The sequence below is a fragment of the Jaculus jaculus genome, chromosome X, assembly GCF_020740685.1.
Source record: "Jaculus jaculus isolate mJacJac1 chromosome X, mJacJac1.mat.Y.cur, whole genome shotgun sequence".
Taxonomy (NCBI): domain Eukaryota; kingdom Metazoa; phylum Chordata; class Mammalia; order Rodentia; family Dipodidae; genus Jaculus; species Jaculus jaculus.
This window is the reverse complement of record NC_059125.1, coordinates 127,175,373-127,191,869: the sequence shown is the minus strand read 5'-3', so window position 1 is coordinate 127,191,869 and position 16,497 is coordinate 127,175,373. Positions and strand designations below refer to the sequence as shown.

The 16,497-nt window shown below is 39.2% G+C and overlaps 1 protein-coding gene across 9 annotated transcripts in view; it reads left to right on the top strand.

Annotated features, from left to right (window-relative positions):
* Positions 1-16,497, top strand: part of Enox2 (ecto-NOX disulfide-thiol exchanger 2) — a 343,811-nt gene that overhangs the window by 277,916 nt on the left and 49,398 nt on the right. For all 9 annotated transcript variants that reach the window (XM_045141079.1, XM_045141083.1, XM_045141080.1 and 6 more), the window contains 2 exons: positions 12,151-12,384; positions 16,174-16,386. In XM_045141079.1, coding sequence (XP_044997014.1) covers positions 12,151-12,384; positions 16,174-16,386 — 447 coding nt within the window. The remainder of the gene's footprint in view (positions 1-12,150; positions 12,385-16,173; positions 16,387-16,497) is intronic.

The window sequence follows — 16,497 nt, the reverse complement described above, 5'->3', positions numbered from 1 at the left end:
GTCTGGACTACTCATTCCATACCACCACTCCTCCTTTGTAACACTTATGTGCCTACTTTGATTGGCTGATTTTTTATTATTTCATTTTCTGACATTTTTATGCATATACATAGGGTGCATTTTGATTGCATTGCCCTCACTCATCCCCCTCAAACCTTTATTCTTACCATTTGATCCTCATCCTACATTCATGCCTTTTTTTCTATTAGAATTGCTTGCATGATCATGGGTGGGAGTTATTTAGATGAGAATGGGCAGCACAACAATGGAAACACACTGAAGGAAAAGAGTTTTCCTCATCCCCTTATGCCTATTCCTGTTAAACCTTTTCCCTCTCACTGTTACCTCCTTCTCTTTCATGTCCTATATGTTCTAGTATCCCCCACATCACCTTTCCTACCCATGGCTTCTTTCTAGCTTCCTGCTTTAACAGACACTGTTTCAGACTTGTACCCACTAATGCAGGAATTTGAAACTAGAATCCATGTATAAGAGAGAACATGTGGCATTTGTGTTTGTGAGCCTAAGTTACCTCACTCAGTATGATCTTTTCCAGTCCCATGCATTCTCCTGCAGATTTCATCATTTAATTTTTCTGTATAGCTGAATACAACTCCCTTGTGTATATGTACTATGTTTTTCTAACCCATTCATCATTAGATGAGCATCTAGGCTGTTTCCATTGCCTAGCTTTTTTTGTGAATAGACAATAACAAACATGAATTGGCAAATATCTCTGAATTATACTGTAGAATCCTTATAGTATGTGTCCAGGAGTGGCAAAGCTTTGTCATAAGGTAGATCTATTTTTAGCTTTTGTTTGTTTGTTTTTGTTTTTGTTTTGTTGTTGTTTGTTTTTCAAGGTAGGGTCTCATTCTAGCCTAAGCTGACCTGGAATTCACTAGGGATTCTCAGGGTGGCCTCGAACTCACAGCAATCCTCCTACCTCTGCTCCCGAGTGCTGGGATCAAAGGCATGTGCCAACACACCCAGTATGTTTAGCTTTCTAAGAAACTTTCACACTGGTTTCCACAGTGGCTATACCAGCTTACATACTCACTAACAATTAATAAGGGCCCTTCTTTCCCCACATCCTTACAAGCATTTGTTGTCTTTTTTTTTTTTTTGATGGTAGTTATTCTGTCCAGAGTGACATGGAATCTAATTTTATTTACTTATTTATTTATTTATTTGAGAGAGAGAGAGACTAGGCATGCCAGGGCCACCAGCCACTTCAAATGAACTCCAGATGCATGTGCTCCCTTGTGCATCTGGCGTACATGGGTCCTGATGAGTCGAACTGTGATCCTTTGGCTTTGTAGCCAAACGCCTTAACTACTAAGCCATCTCGCCAGCCCTGACATGGAATCTTAAAGAAGTTTTAATGTGTATTTTCCCTGATGACTAAAGATGTTGAACACAGTATATCTATTAACAATTTTTATTTCTTATTTTGAGAACTCTTTGTTCAGTTCCATAGTCTATTTTTCAATGAGTTTATTGGATTTTTGATGACAGGCTTTTTGAGTTCTTTGTATAATCTAGTAATTAATCTTCTGTCAGATATATAGCTGACAAAAAGCGACCTTTCCTTATACCTTACAAAAACTATTTTAATTTCATGTGGTCCCATTTGACAACTAATAATCTTATTCTCTTACATCTATGTAAGAATATAAGCATAAGGGAATTACCATGGGATATATTTTGTAATCATGGAAAATGTTAATAAAAATTAAAAAGTTTTTAAAAAAAGAATATAAGCATACTGTCTATTTTTTTTTTTCCTTTAGCAGATTCATAGTCTCAGGTCTTACATTGAGATCTTTGATCCACTTGGAGTTGATGATTTTCTTGCAGGATGAGAAATAATGCTCTAGCTTCATTCTTCTATATGAAGCTATTCAGTTTTCTAAGCACAATTTGTTGAAGATGCTGTCTCATTTATAATGTGTATTTTTGGCATCTTTGTCAATGGTCAGGTGGCTGTAATTGTATACACTAATATTGAAGTCCTGTATTCTATACCTTTGGTCTCTTGCCTACTTTTTGCCAGTACTATGCTCTTTTTCTTGTTATAATTTTGTAGTATAACTTGATATAAGGTATGGTCATATTTCCAGAAGTTTTCTTTCTGCTCAAAATTACTTTGAGTATCCAGGATCTTTTGTGCTTCCATATGAATTTTAGGATTGTTTTCCTAATTCTGTGTATGTGTGTGTGTGTGTGTGTGTTTTCCTATTTCTGTGAAGAATAGTGCTGCAATTTTTATTAGGGTTGCACTGAATTTGCATATTGATTTTGGCAGGATGGACATTTTCATGATATTCTGATACATGAGCATGGGAGACCTTTACATCTTCCACTATTTTCTTCAATATTTTCTACAAGGTTTTAAAATTTTCATCATAGCATTCTTTTACTTAATTAGTGTGGTGGCTTGATTTGGGTGTCCCCCATAAACTTAGGTGTTCTAAATGCTAGATCACTAGCTGATGTAGATTTGGGAATTAAAGCCTTCTGGAGGCAGTGTATTGGTGGGACAGGTTTATGGGTATTATAGCCAGTTTCCCCTTGTCAGTGTTTGGCACAGTCTCCTGTTCCTGTTGTCCACCTCATGTTGGCTGGGAGGTGATGTACAAACTCTGCTCCTGCCACTGTTTTCCCAGCCATCATGGAGCTTCCCCCTCAAGCCTGTAAACCAAAACATACCTCTTTTTGTCACCCACAAGCTGCTCCTGGTCAGGAGATTTCTGCCAACAAAGTGAACCTGACTGCAACAGTAAAGTTGGTACCGAGGAGAGTTGTCATTTGCTGCTAGATACCTGACTGTGTAATTTTGCCCTTTTGAGGCTGATTTTCAAGAGGAATGTACAAGGATTTGAAACCTTGGCCTAAGAGATGCCTTGCAGTGCTATAAGTACAGCTTGCTGCACTATTCTGGTCAGAGTCGAAATACCTGAATGCAGTAAGAACTATGGTCTGTGAGGATTGGCTTATTAGGACGAGAAAGAGCTTTGCTTGGACTGGGCTAGAAGAAGTTTGTGTGAGAGGCTTGCTGTTATGTCCATGCCCTGAGAACTTATGCAAGGTTGCAGTGTGTAGAAATGGACTGGTGTGAGCAGAGGGATATTGCACAAAAAGAAATCTTTGGGCTGAAACTGTTGCCCATTCAGCTGCAATTGTATGAGAGATTACAACCATTGACATTAGGCCAGCTGACCTGCATTGGAATAACAATAAGAATGCAGTCTTTTGAAGGGGGCTAAATTCAGAAGGAGTGTCTTGTTCTTCAAATCTGCTTTATTCACCCCTGAAATAACAAATCGATACTCCACCTGGTATCATGGAGTATAAAAATGCAGGAAAAAGAGGGTCATTGAATTTGCAACATGGTCTTGTGTTTCAGAAGTGGCTATGGACAGTGTGAAGTAGCTTTGCTGGATTGCTGCATAGAGACCAGATCGAGCAAGAGCAGCTTGTGGGAAAAGAAGTTTATTTTAACTTACGGGCTTGAAGGGGAAGCTCCATGATGGTAGGGGAAAACGATGGCATGAGCAGAGGGTGGACATCACCACTTTGCCAACATCAGATAGACAACAGGAGCAGGAGAGTGTACCAAACACTGCCAAGGGGAAACTAGCTATAATAGCCATAATCCCACCCTCAATAATACACTGCCTCCAAGAAGCATCAATTCCCCAATCTCTATCAGCTGGGAACCTAGTATTCAGAAGTTTATGGAAGACACCTGATTCAAACCACCGCATTCCACCCTGGCCCCCATAAACTGATAACCATATATGATATAAAATACATTGCATTCATCCAATTTTTAAAGTCCCCATAATTTTTATCAATCCAAATTATGTTCAACATCCCCATAACCCAAGGTCTTTTAACTGATCCACAATACCAAAATATCCCCCCAAAATACCATAATGGCACAAAATAAACTGCAAAAGATGGCATTGGGCATAGCAAAAGGATATTCAACCAATACAAGATTTAAACAGGAAAAACATCAAACTCTGTAGGTCCAAGTCCAACAACTCTAGTCAGTGACAAGTCTCTAAGTCTGATTTTTTTTTTTTTTTTTGGTGTTTTGAGGTAGGGTCTCACTCTGGCCCATGCTGACCTGGAATTCACTATGTAGTCTCAGGGTGGCCTTGAACTCATAGTATTCCTCCTACCTCTGCATCCCAAGTGCTGGGATTAAAGGTGTGCACCATCACGCCCAGCCAAGTCGGATAATTTTAACCACTAGCAATTCTCTAGAGTTCCAATTCCAACCCTCCAGCTAGGCTACCCACAGTCCTGGAAAACTTCATCTGGGGCCAGCAACTTTCCTTAGCAGCCATCTCGTGGTCCCAGTATCTCCACTGGGTCTTCACTGCAACCATGCTTCTTCCTCATGGCTCCACTGGGTCTCCATGCAGGCATCCAGCAAACCTGCTTCACACTGCCCATGGCTGTTTCCAAAACACAAGACAGTGTTACAAAATTCCTTGAGTGTTTCACACAATTTTATTATTATTAATTAGTTATGTACAGAGTATGTATACAACCATGATAGTACCATCGTTAGCCTCCTCCCTGTCCTCCCCCCTCCACAGGGACCTACCTCATTGGGGAATGTGGGTCATACATTGTGGGGTTAGCCATCAGTTATGGGTAAGATACAATGTTTCTGTGCATAATATCCCAACGTGTGGCTCGAACAACATTTCTGCCCCCTCTTTTGCAAATTTCCCTGAGCCATGATGGGTTCGTTTTAGGTCTACTTCAATGATGAGGTCTTCGGAGCCTCTGTGTCTCTGGATATCAGGTTTGGTAGGAGTTGAGTGTTCTCTGTGTCTGTCTCCTACACTCTTGTGCTGATACCAGGTTCACCAAGAAAGCAGCACTCTTGCTCGTTTCCCCAATTATTCTTGGTTTCATTTGGGGCCCTGGTGAGGTGCAATGGGCTGATTCTTTCCTCAAGATCCACATCCATCTGAAAAAGAGAACCAAATTCTCCAACAGAGAGTGAAGTCAGCACCAGATAAATGGGATAACCGTTATTATTTTAGAGATAATTTAATAGATGTAGGCCCTCTTGTAGCCCCCGAATAGTGGTAGCTTGATAATGGAGAGCAGGCTCATCTTTTGGATATGATTCTGATTTGTTTCACAGCTCCAGTTGGGTTCCATTCTACTGAGTGGATCTGTTAGCCAAATCAAGAGTAGTTGATTACCCACCATGGCTGTGTACCACTATTGTACTTGTGTGAGCATCACATCAGGTTGTTTCCTGCTGAGTAGCTTAGATCTTGAGTTACATGGACAGATGTTGGTCATTTTCCCCCAGTCGCTCATATAACACCTTTGGGCACTAGATGTCTGGGGACTGACGCTCTTCCAGATTCCAGCCAGGTCACTCCATGTTCCATACCAACAATGTGTCTTCAGCAGTAGGGTCTTACCATTAACCTCTGGTGGGTCACCATGTACTCTGACAGAAATCTGTCTTTTTTTGGGAAACCTTGTAGGTCTCTCTGATCAACAGCTCATTGCAGATGTTAACAATGTGCTGGTACTTGGAGTTATAGGCCAGAACCTTGGAAAAGAAGGAAGAAAAAGATAGGTAATATAAAAGAGATAAACCCGGTGTGGTGGAGCATGCCTTTAATCCCAGCACTCCAGAGGCAGAGGTAGGAGGATCACAGTGAGATCGAGGCCCCCCTGAGACTACACAGTGAATTTCAAGTCAGCCTGAGCTAGAGTGACACCCTACCTTGGAAAACCAAAACATAAATTAAAATAAATTTATAAAATAAGAGAGATAGAGAGAAGAGGGAGAGAGAGAGAGAAAGAAACAAGAAAAGATTAAAGTTAGTCATCATACCCTCCCTCTCCAGGGCCCTGTGATCCAGGTGTTCCCTTTAAGGACCTGATGAACTATGTTATATATTTAATGACCTTCTCTTCCCTACATTTCTTACACTCCATAATACCAGGTATGGTGCCAGTTTGTTAATCCAGAGGGGAATAAAGCTGACTTTAAAGAACAGGACACTCTTTCAGCATTCAGACCCCTCCAAGAGTCTATGTTCTTCCTGTTGCCCCAATCTCAAAGGTTGTAATCTCTCATATAATTTCAGCTGAATGAGCAGCAGTTTCAACCCAAATATTTCCTTTTTTCTGTGCCATATTCCTATATGTATTCCAGTACATTTCTATGCAATGCAATCCTGCACAAATTCTCAGGACACGGGCAGCAAGTCTCTCATACAGACTGCTTCTAGCCCAGTCCAGGCAAAGATCTCTCTCACCTTCACAAGCCAAATCTCACAGTCCATAGTTCTTACTGCATTCAGGTCTTTCAACTCTGACCAGAATAGTCCATCAAGTTGTACTTACAGCACTGCAAAGCGTCTCTTAGGCCAAGGTTTCAAATCCTTCCACATTCCTCGTGAAAATCAGCTCCAAAAGGCCAAAACTACAGTCAGGTGTCTAGTAGCAAATGATAACTCTCTTCGCTACCAACTCTACTGTTTCAGTCAGGTTCACTTTGCTGGCAGAAATCACCTGAACAAGAGCAGATTGTGGGGAAAAAAAAAAAGAGGTTTGTTTTAACTTATAGGCTTGAGGGGGATGCTCTATGTTTGCAAGGGAAAACAATGGCATGAACAGAGGGTGGACATCACCTCCTGGCCAACATTAAGTGGACAACAGAAACAGGAGAGTGTATCAAACACTGGCAAGAGGAAACTGGCTATAATACCTGTTGCATTCAGGTTCACATTTCTGGCAGAAATCACCTGACCACCCCCAACCATACACTGCCTACAGGAGGAGCCAATTTCCAAATCTCCATCAGCTGGGAACCTCGCAATTCAGAAGTTTATGTGGGACACCTGACACAAACCAACACAGTCGGTTATGCATTTTGGGGGGCCAGGGGTAGAATGTGGTGGTTTGATTCATGTGTCCCCCATAATTTTCTAAATGCTAGGTACTCAGCTGATGGAGATTTGGGAATTAATGCCTGCTGGATGCAGAGTATTGTTGGGGGCGGGCTTACGGGTTTCCCCTTGCCAATGTTTGGCATATTCTCCTGTTGCTGTCGTCCACCTTATGTTGACTAGGGGTGATGTCCACCCTCTGCTCATGCCAATGTGTTCCCCTACCATCATGGAGCTTCCCCTTGAGTCTGTAAAGGAAAATAAATTTTTTTGCAACAAACTGCTCTTGTTCAGGTGATTTCTGGCAGCAATGTGAACCTGACTGCCACAATTGGTTAAGATTGATCCAAAATATTTTATGATTTCTGAGGCTATTGCAAATTGGATTTCCCCCTGGTTTCTTTCTCTTTGTGTTTGTCAGGTTATTGGATTTTTGCTAGAATGGAGAGATTGTTCAATGGGACTTCTTTTAAAAAGTACTTCCTATGCAATCATAAGGGCCCTAGGAGGCCTTAGACCACAATCTGCTGCAGTCAGGTTCACATTGCTGTCAGAAAACAGCGAACCAAGAGCATCTTGTGAGAGGAAAGAGTTTATTTTGGCTTACATACTCAAGAGGAAGCTCCATGATGGCAGGGAAAAATGATGGCATGAGCAGAGGGTGGACACCATCCCCTGGCCAACATCAGATGGACAACAGGAGCAGGAGTGTGTGACAAACACTGGCAAGAGGAAGCTGGCTATAACACCCATAAGCCTGTCTCCAACAGTACACTGACTCCAGGAGGCGCCAATTCACAAATTGCCACCATCTGTTGACCTAGCATTCAGAATTCATAAGTTTGTAGGGTACACCTGAAGCAAACCACCACAAGGTCAATACTAAGTACCCACATAAAGAATGAGGTGTGGGACTGGAGAGATGGCTTAGTAGTTAAGGCATTTGCCTGCATAAGCCAAAGGACCTTGGTTCGATTCCCCGGGTCCCACATAAGCTGGGGGCTAATGCCTCTGGCGTTTGTTTGTAGTGGCTGGAGGCCCTGGTGCACCCATTCTCTCTCTGCCTCTTTCTATCTCTCTGTCTCTCAAATAAGTAATTAAAAAATTAAAAAAAAGAGTAAGGTGTGACCATACCCATCTGTATCCCCAGACCTAAGAGGAACATATACTAGAAAGTCACCAGGTCTTAAGAGAGAGAAAAAAACAAACAGATAGAAGAGTGATAGAGGGGGCACCTGACATTCCACTCTTTCCACCATAGGCAAACCCACCCTGCCACAAGTGAGCACAGCAGGTCCAAACAAAATGGGCACATACATGTGCATACACCCCTGCAACTCACTCTCTCCCTCTCTCTCTCTCTCTCTATCTCTCTCTCTCTCTCTCTCTCTCTCTCTCTCACACACACACACACACACACATCCCACACCACATTACACAAAAATCATATTAAATAATAAAAACCTCTGATTTTGTATGCAAATTCTGTGTCCTGCCACTTTATTAAAAGTATTATCAGCTCTATGAGTTTTCTGGTGAATTCTTCCGAGTTTCTTTTGTGTAGAATCTTATCTGTGTGGTGGTTAAGATATAAAATGCCCTCAATAGATTCATTTGTTTGAATGTTTTATTCTCATTTGGTAACAGTGTTTAGGAATTTTGTTGAACTTTTAGGAGGTAGAGTCTTGCTGGGGAAAGAGCATCACTGAGGCTGAGCCTTGAGCTGTTATAGTCTAGATGCAGTGGTATTCTTGTGGTTTTCTACTTCCTCCATGCTGATATGCAGGTGTGACACCAGTTGTCTACTCCTGCCATACTTTCCTCACAATAAAAGACTACCCCTCAAAGCTCTAAGCCAAAATAAACTCTTTCCTTCCATACACTGCTTCTCGTTTGGCATTTTGTCACAGCAATGAGAAAGTAAATGATACAGTCTACAAATAAGTATAATTTTCATCCTTTCCTATTTGTACCATTTTTAATTCCTTTTCTTGTCTTATTGCTGTAGCTAAGACTTCAAGTACTGTGTTGAACATCCTTCTCTTATTCCTGATTTCAGTGGGGATGCTTTCAGTATTGTTCCACTTAGCATAATGTTGGCTATAGGTTTGTCATATATAGCTTTTATTATGCTGTTATATGTTCTTTTCATCCATAGCTTCTCTGGGATTTTTATTATCATGATGGAATGTTTAATTTTGCTAAAGGCACAAATTGAAATCATCATGTGATTTCTATCCTTGAGTCCATGCATATGATGTATTATATTTATTGATGATATATGTTGACTATCTCTGCATCTGTGGTGTTAACCCCACTTTGTTATAGTTTATGATATTCTTATGTGTTCTTGAATTTTGTTTGCAAGTATTTTATTGAGAACTTTTACATCTATGCTCATGAGAAACACTAGTCTATAAATCTCTTTCTAGGCTATGCCTTTATCTGGATGTGGTACCAGAGTAATACTGGCTTCATAGAAAGAGTATGGAAGTATTGCTTCCCTTTGTTTCTTTGGAGTAGTTGGAGAAGTACTGGTTCTATTTATTCTTTAAAGGTCTGATAAAAATTCTGCTGTGAATACATCTTGACCTGGCTTTATTTTAGTTGGAGATTTTTTTTTTTTTTTACTGCTTCAAGCTCATTACTTTCTATAGATCTGTTTAAATTATTGATCTCATCTTGGTTTAATTTTCATAGATCTTGTTCATCTACAAATTCATCTGTTTTTGAGATTGTCCAGTTTGGGGAGTATATATTTACTTTTTAATATCTTATTTATTTATTTATTTGCAAGCAGCAAGATACAGAGAGAGAGAGAGAGAGAGAGAGAATGGGTGCACCAGGGCCTCTAGCCCTGCAAATGAAATCCAGATGCATACACCACTTTGTGCATCCAGCTTCATGTGAGTACTGGTGAATTGAAACTTGGTTGTTAGGCTTTACAGGGAAATACCTTAAACACTAAGCCATATCTCAAGTTTCTGCAGTATAGATTTTTTAAGTATGTACTTACAATTTTTTGAATTTTGTTGATTTGTGTTGTGAACTTCCCCTTTGATGTCTAATTTTATTAATTTGGATCCTCTCTTTCATTTAACTAATTTGGCTAAGTTTTCATCATTCTCATTTATCTTTTTTATAAACTAACTCCTTGTTTCATTGATTTTTTTGTGTTGTTTCTTTTTTCTGTTTTATTAATTTCTATCCTTATCTTAATTATTTCTTCCCATTGTTTTGGGGATTGGTTTGTTCTTGTTTTTTAAGTCTTAATTATGGTCTTATTTTCCTACTTCTTTACATGCCCGGTATTTTAATTGAATACTACACATTGTAGATTTCACCTTACTTGGAGACATAATTTTATTCTTATAAACACTCAAGCTATTTTTCTGAGATAAAGTTAGGTAAATTGGGAAATTGTTGATCCTTTTAGGTGTCACTTTTTAAGCATTGTTCAGCAGGATTAAAGTAAGACTAGGGCTTATTTTTTCTCCAGTATTAAGGTAAACTTTTTTGATTACCCACTATTCTGTTAGGGATGAATTTTTCTCCTGTGTCTGGTGAGGAAAGGAGCTATTTCTACCCTTGTATGAGTGCCAGAGTTTGTTACTTCTCTGAGATAGGGACTCACCATATCCCAGGATGACCTGGAATTCACTATGTAGTCTCAGGGTGGCCTCAAACTCACGGTAATCCTCCTCCCTCTGCCTCCCAAGTGCTGGGATTAAAGCATGTGCCTCCACGCCCAGCTGGAGTTTGTTACTTCTAACATTTAAATGTTTCTGATTACATATATAGATATAAACACTTAACTAAATAATCACAGTAGTTTCCGAAGATCTTTTCAGCTCTCTAATTTTTTTCTGTCCTTTTGTTCCTCTGCTTTTGAACTGTTTTCCACAATTTTTCAGTCTTCTCACCATGCCCTGTCTAAGTTTCCCACTCTGGACTAAGACCTGGAAAGTGTGCCCAGGCCTTAGCCTGGGGAAGTCATGGGTGTTCCTTCATTTGCTTCTTTTCTGTCAGCAGCCACTGTCTTCATTGTCTGATGCCCAGTGGCTTAAATACTATGGTTTCAGGATGGAGAGATGGCTTACTGGTTAAGTGTTTTCCTGTGAAGCCTAAAGACCATGGTTCGTAGCTCGATTCCCCAGTACCCATATAAAGCAGATGCACAAGGTGGCACATGCATCTGGAGTTCTTCTGCAGTGGCTGGAAGCCCTAGCGTTTCATTCTCTCTCTCTATCTCTCTCTCTGTGTCATTTTCAAATAAATAAATATAACTAAACAAAAATTTTATGAAAAACTGTGGTTTCGTATATTGTGTCCATCATTTTAGTTTTTATAGGAGTGTCAATCTAATTCCTGTTACTTACCTAAAAGCAAAAAAATATAGAGAGTATTAGTCTTAGAAATGAAAAAAAGGGCAATATATTTGAGATTTAATGTCTGGGATTCAAATTCTAACTCTGCCAGTTGCTAGTTTTTTCACCCAGGGCAAGCTACTTAACCTTATTACACTCTCTGATGTTGTTCAGCTGTCCTTAATATTTGTACTGAGAATGAAATGAGACAAATATGCATGTCAGCTCCTGAAATGTAAAATGTACTTAACCATTTCTTTTCCATCTTTGTTTTAAAAAACTATTGCTTAGGCAGTATAGCTAGCATACAAATTAAAAGTAAAATGTTGGTCCTGGTTTACTAAATCTCAGTTGTATACCTCTTACAATCATACCAACATTTTTAAGTATCTCACATTATGTGTCATCTGAGTTCTATATCACTACCCATCAAATATAATTTTTCTCTCAGAAAAAAAAGAGCAGTCAGTTTCCAGATTCATCTAGGAAGCATTTTTTAAAGAGTTAAACTATAAGTTAATACATTTGTTTTACAAAAATTCTATGTGATGATATAACTAACATTCTTGGTTATCCAAGGACACCACTACCATTCTTGCCAGACATTGGTGCTACATAAGCCTCATTCATTATTTGGGTGAGAGTGGCATTGTTATTAAAGATAAGATTGTCATCTAAGTCTTTTGATGATTCACTTAGCTATCTACCATTGAAAGGGAATTTGGGGGTTACTGCAACCACATTCAATACATTGAACTTGATTGGGGGTGGGAAGGTAAATATACTTGCTACTCACTAGGCTGTTCTCCCTTGCTGCCTTTCTCTTTCAAACTTAGGTTATCGAATTCGTTTGGGCTCTAGTACTGACAAGAAGGACACAGGCCGGCTCCATGTTGACTTTGCCCAGGCTAGGGATGACCTGTATGAGTGGGAATGTAAGCAGCGCATGTTAGCAAGAGAAGAGCGCCATCGCAGACGAATGGAAGAGGAAAGACTGCGTCCACCATCTCCACCTCCAGTGGTCCACTATTCTGATCACGAATGCAGCATTGTTGCTGAAAAACTGAAAGGTATAGAAGGCATTCACACACGAATTAAAAGAACTCTTTCCTTAGAGAAATGTAATAAATATCATTATGTTGTTGCCAGTTACTCTTTTAACTTCCCACTAGCAGATTCTAACCCTTTCTTGTGTTAGAAGCTTTCTGATAGTGAGCTGCAGTCAGTAACTCAAGAACAAGGAAATATGTCTATTTCACTGGTGTCTCTGCCTCTTCCTTGCTTCAAAAGATGGCATTATTTGCTCTAGACATCAAGTGATGAAGAAGAATTGTGGTTTTTATCAACATTTTCTCAGCCAGGCATGGTGGTGCACGCCTTTAATCCCAGCACTCAGGAGGCAGATTTAGGAGGATCATCATGAGTTTGAGACCACCCTGAGACTACATAGTAAATTCCAGGTCAGCATGGACTAGAGTGAGACCCTACCTTGAAAATCTAAAAATAAATAAATAAATAAATTTTCTCTACCAGAGAATTTTAGGTGTGATTCATGACTTAAGACCTGTGCATATTCCCATTTAGAGTGCATACAATTTGGTTTGTATTTTTAAATCATAGGTTACATCAGCACAATAGAATTTGATAGTACCCTGAAATATACTAGTAAAATGGTCTTCTTAAAAATGACTTAAGTAAAGCAAACAGACACCCTGAAAACTGGGGAAGAAAATATTGGTAGCTATATCTCACACAGGGAGTTAATATCCAATATTTATAAATAAATGAAAACATAAAATAATATCCAGTCACCAAGTGGGCTAATTCACAGACTGTTTACCAAAGAAGAAACAAAAATCATAAGTATTTCTAAAAGCGTTCAGCACCCCAGCCATCAAGAAAATGCAAATTAAAACCACTTTGACCTACCATCTTACCCCAATCAGAATGGCTATCAACAAGTAAACTTAGAAATAGGGCTGGAAAGATTGCTTATTGGTTAAGGCATTTTGCCTATGAAGCCAAAGGACCCAGGCTCGATTCCCCAGGACCCATGTAAGCCAGATACACTAGGAGCCTATGTGTCTAAAGTTCGTTTGCAGTGGCTAGAAGCCCTCACATGCCCATTCTCTCCCTGTCTGTCTCTCTTCTATCTCTCTCTCTGTTTGCAAATTAATTAATTAATTTAATTAATCATTATAAAAAAGAAAACTGACAAATAAATGGTGTCAAGTGTGTGGGAGGGAAAGAAACCCTTATTTGCTGCTGGTGAAGTACAAACTAGTGCAGCTCACATGGAAATCAGTGTGCAGGTTTATCAAAAAAATAAAAATAAACTGACATATGACCCAGATATACCAATACTTGGCATATAGTCTTAAGCACTCCATATTCTATACTACAGAGATATTTGTTCATTCATGTTTATTACTACTCTGTTCACAATATCTAGGAAATGGAACCAACCTAGATTCCAATAAATAGATGAATCTGTAATGAAAATGTGATATATAACCCAATGGAATTTTACTCAACTCTAAAGAAAAATGACATTTGCAATAAAATGTATAGTTCTGGATAGAATTATATTAAGGAAGGTGATTCAACTGCATGTTACCTCTTGTATGCATATCCTAGCATATAATATATATCTATATATCTAATCCATTTGTTTAGAAATGGGGGCAAACATTGGCAAAATCTAAAAAGCTAGAATGTGGTCAAGAGTGGATAATATTAGATGACAAGGAAAGTGCATGTAGAAAAGCAAATAGACACATGTTACATGTAAACAGAAAGAAGTGGGAAGAATACAAGAGGAGGTAGGAGGATGGGAAGATCAGGGGATGACAATCAACTAAAACAGGTTGTATTCGAAAATGCCATAATGATACCCAAAACTCTATATGCTAACTACAATATAAAATAGATAAAAAATAAAGATGACAGAACTATCTGGAGCAGTATCACATGCCTATAATCCCAGCATCCAGACAACTAAAACAAAAGGCTCACTGAGCTCTAGGCAAGTCTGTGTTATAGACCTTGTATCTAATTAATTAATTTAATTAATTATGAAGAGGAAGAAGTGGAGGTCCAATAAGTAGAGTGCACATTCCTCTTCAGTTACTCCAAGTCTTAACCACTACCAACAAAAGGAAGACTTTAATCACTTTTAAAGGCCAGCTTATTTCACACAGCAACCATGGAGACATCTAGAAATTGCCATCATGCTGTTTAATTTTGATTCCTGTTCTTCTTACTATAGTCTCAGAGTCATTTTGCTAATTTAGCATGAATTGTCCTGCCTCTTTTCTAGTTTTCATAGCTCAAATTCAGTCTCTCTTTGTCTAGATTGAGTTTATGTATTGAATGAATGCTGGTGTCCCATTGATCTTACTGATGACACTAACTTGTCCTTAACGGCACAAATTCGCCCTTCTTCTGTGCAGTTGTCTCAGCAGGATACTGCTCATTCCACTTTCCAAGTAGATCTCACTCACCAGACTTGTTTATGTCACATAACCTTAGGGACTCACACATTTAAAAAATCATTTTGGACCGATTTTGACTTTTTTCAAGGAAAAAAAAAAAAACAGACAATATAAGAGTCCAGAGCTGCACAGAAATAATGGTACATTTCAGAAGAAAAACTTTGGAAAGGCTTTTGCATTGGTATGATGCTATTTCTAAGACTTGTCTATTCACAAGACACCAAACAAATTATTTATATTTTTTAAAGTGAATTTGCTGGCTTCATGGCCTTCAAGAGAAGTAAAAGCAACATTGACATAAAGACTATTTCCAAGTAGTGAAATGAGAAGCTGTTATTCAAGGAAGGCTCATCTCTTGTCATATCTGCACTGAAAAAAGAGCAGGAGGCAAAAAGAAATTTCAGGGTATGTTATTTCTACCTCACATAAGGGCTTCTGGCCAAAGAGGGATGCAAAGCTCTAGAATTTCAGTGGGCTGCCAATGGACTCTGCTTCAGAAGTCTCTACCAGAATGTTTAAGTGGCTAGCTCAGGGAGCAGGACTAGAAGGTTTGGAAAATCTGTACTACTATCTTAACATCACAGAGCATCTCCTGACAAGCTGCCAAAATCTGGTTGGAGCATTTCTCAGGCAAAAGAAAAAAGATGTGAAGAAATGTAGAAATAAAATGAGCTGCATCAATAGATTGTGGCTGGGACTCAGTGGAAGGCCTGGGGCTATGGGTTGGATTCAAGTACGATGATGTGGAAAGTAAAAGATACAAGTGCTTATACTTAAAGAACCATCCATTTACCTCTCTCCTTAAGCATTACAATTCCATGGACCCAGGGTAAATTTGCCAAAAAATTTAACTTAGACTGTGGATTCACACTTGTTTTTCCTGATTAAGAAGTTCCCTTATCATTAATTCTTCTTGCTCTCTCTCTTTCTCTCTCTCATGCACACACCTATACAGAGAGAAAAAGATTTAAAAATCTGCAATACACGAAACTGTAATATTAGTTTAGAAAACTTTCTGTTTGGAGTAGTGTGTGTGTGTCTTGCTAGGGATGGAAACTATAGTCTCATATATACTAGACATACACTCTCCTACTGAGCTACACTCTAGCCCAGAAATTATATTAAGAAAAGAAGAAACCAATCTCTCTGAAAATGTTTCTAAACCACAACCAATCTGACTAGCTTGTCATTCTTTCTGCCTTCCTGCCCTCGTGCTACCTATGTGTACATGTGATGTGTCCTACCCTGATTAATTCATATAGCCATAATTACAAAAAGCCATGGTGACCTATTTACAGTAGGTTAGGAAAATAGATTCTGATTCAGACATTTTTGACCATTTTAAAAATAAACTATTTTTTTCAGATGATTCTAAATTCTCAGAAGCAGTACAGACCTTGCTCACCTGGATAGAGAGAGGAGAGGTGAACCGCCGCAGTGCCAACAATTTCTACTCCATGATTCAGTCAGCCAACAGCCATATTCGCCGCCTTGTGAATGAGAAAGCCGCCCATGAGAAAGACATGGAAGAAGCAAAGGAGAAGTTCAAGCAGGCCCTTTCTGGAATTCTCATTCAATGTGAGTGGAAGTTAGAGTGCTACCAGAATGCTGAGAGGGCCCTTCCTTTAATCATCACTTGCCTTCCATGGCATCCCAGGCCTGCAGGGCCATTAATCTGTGTTACATGGC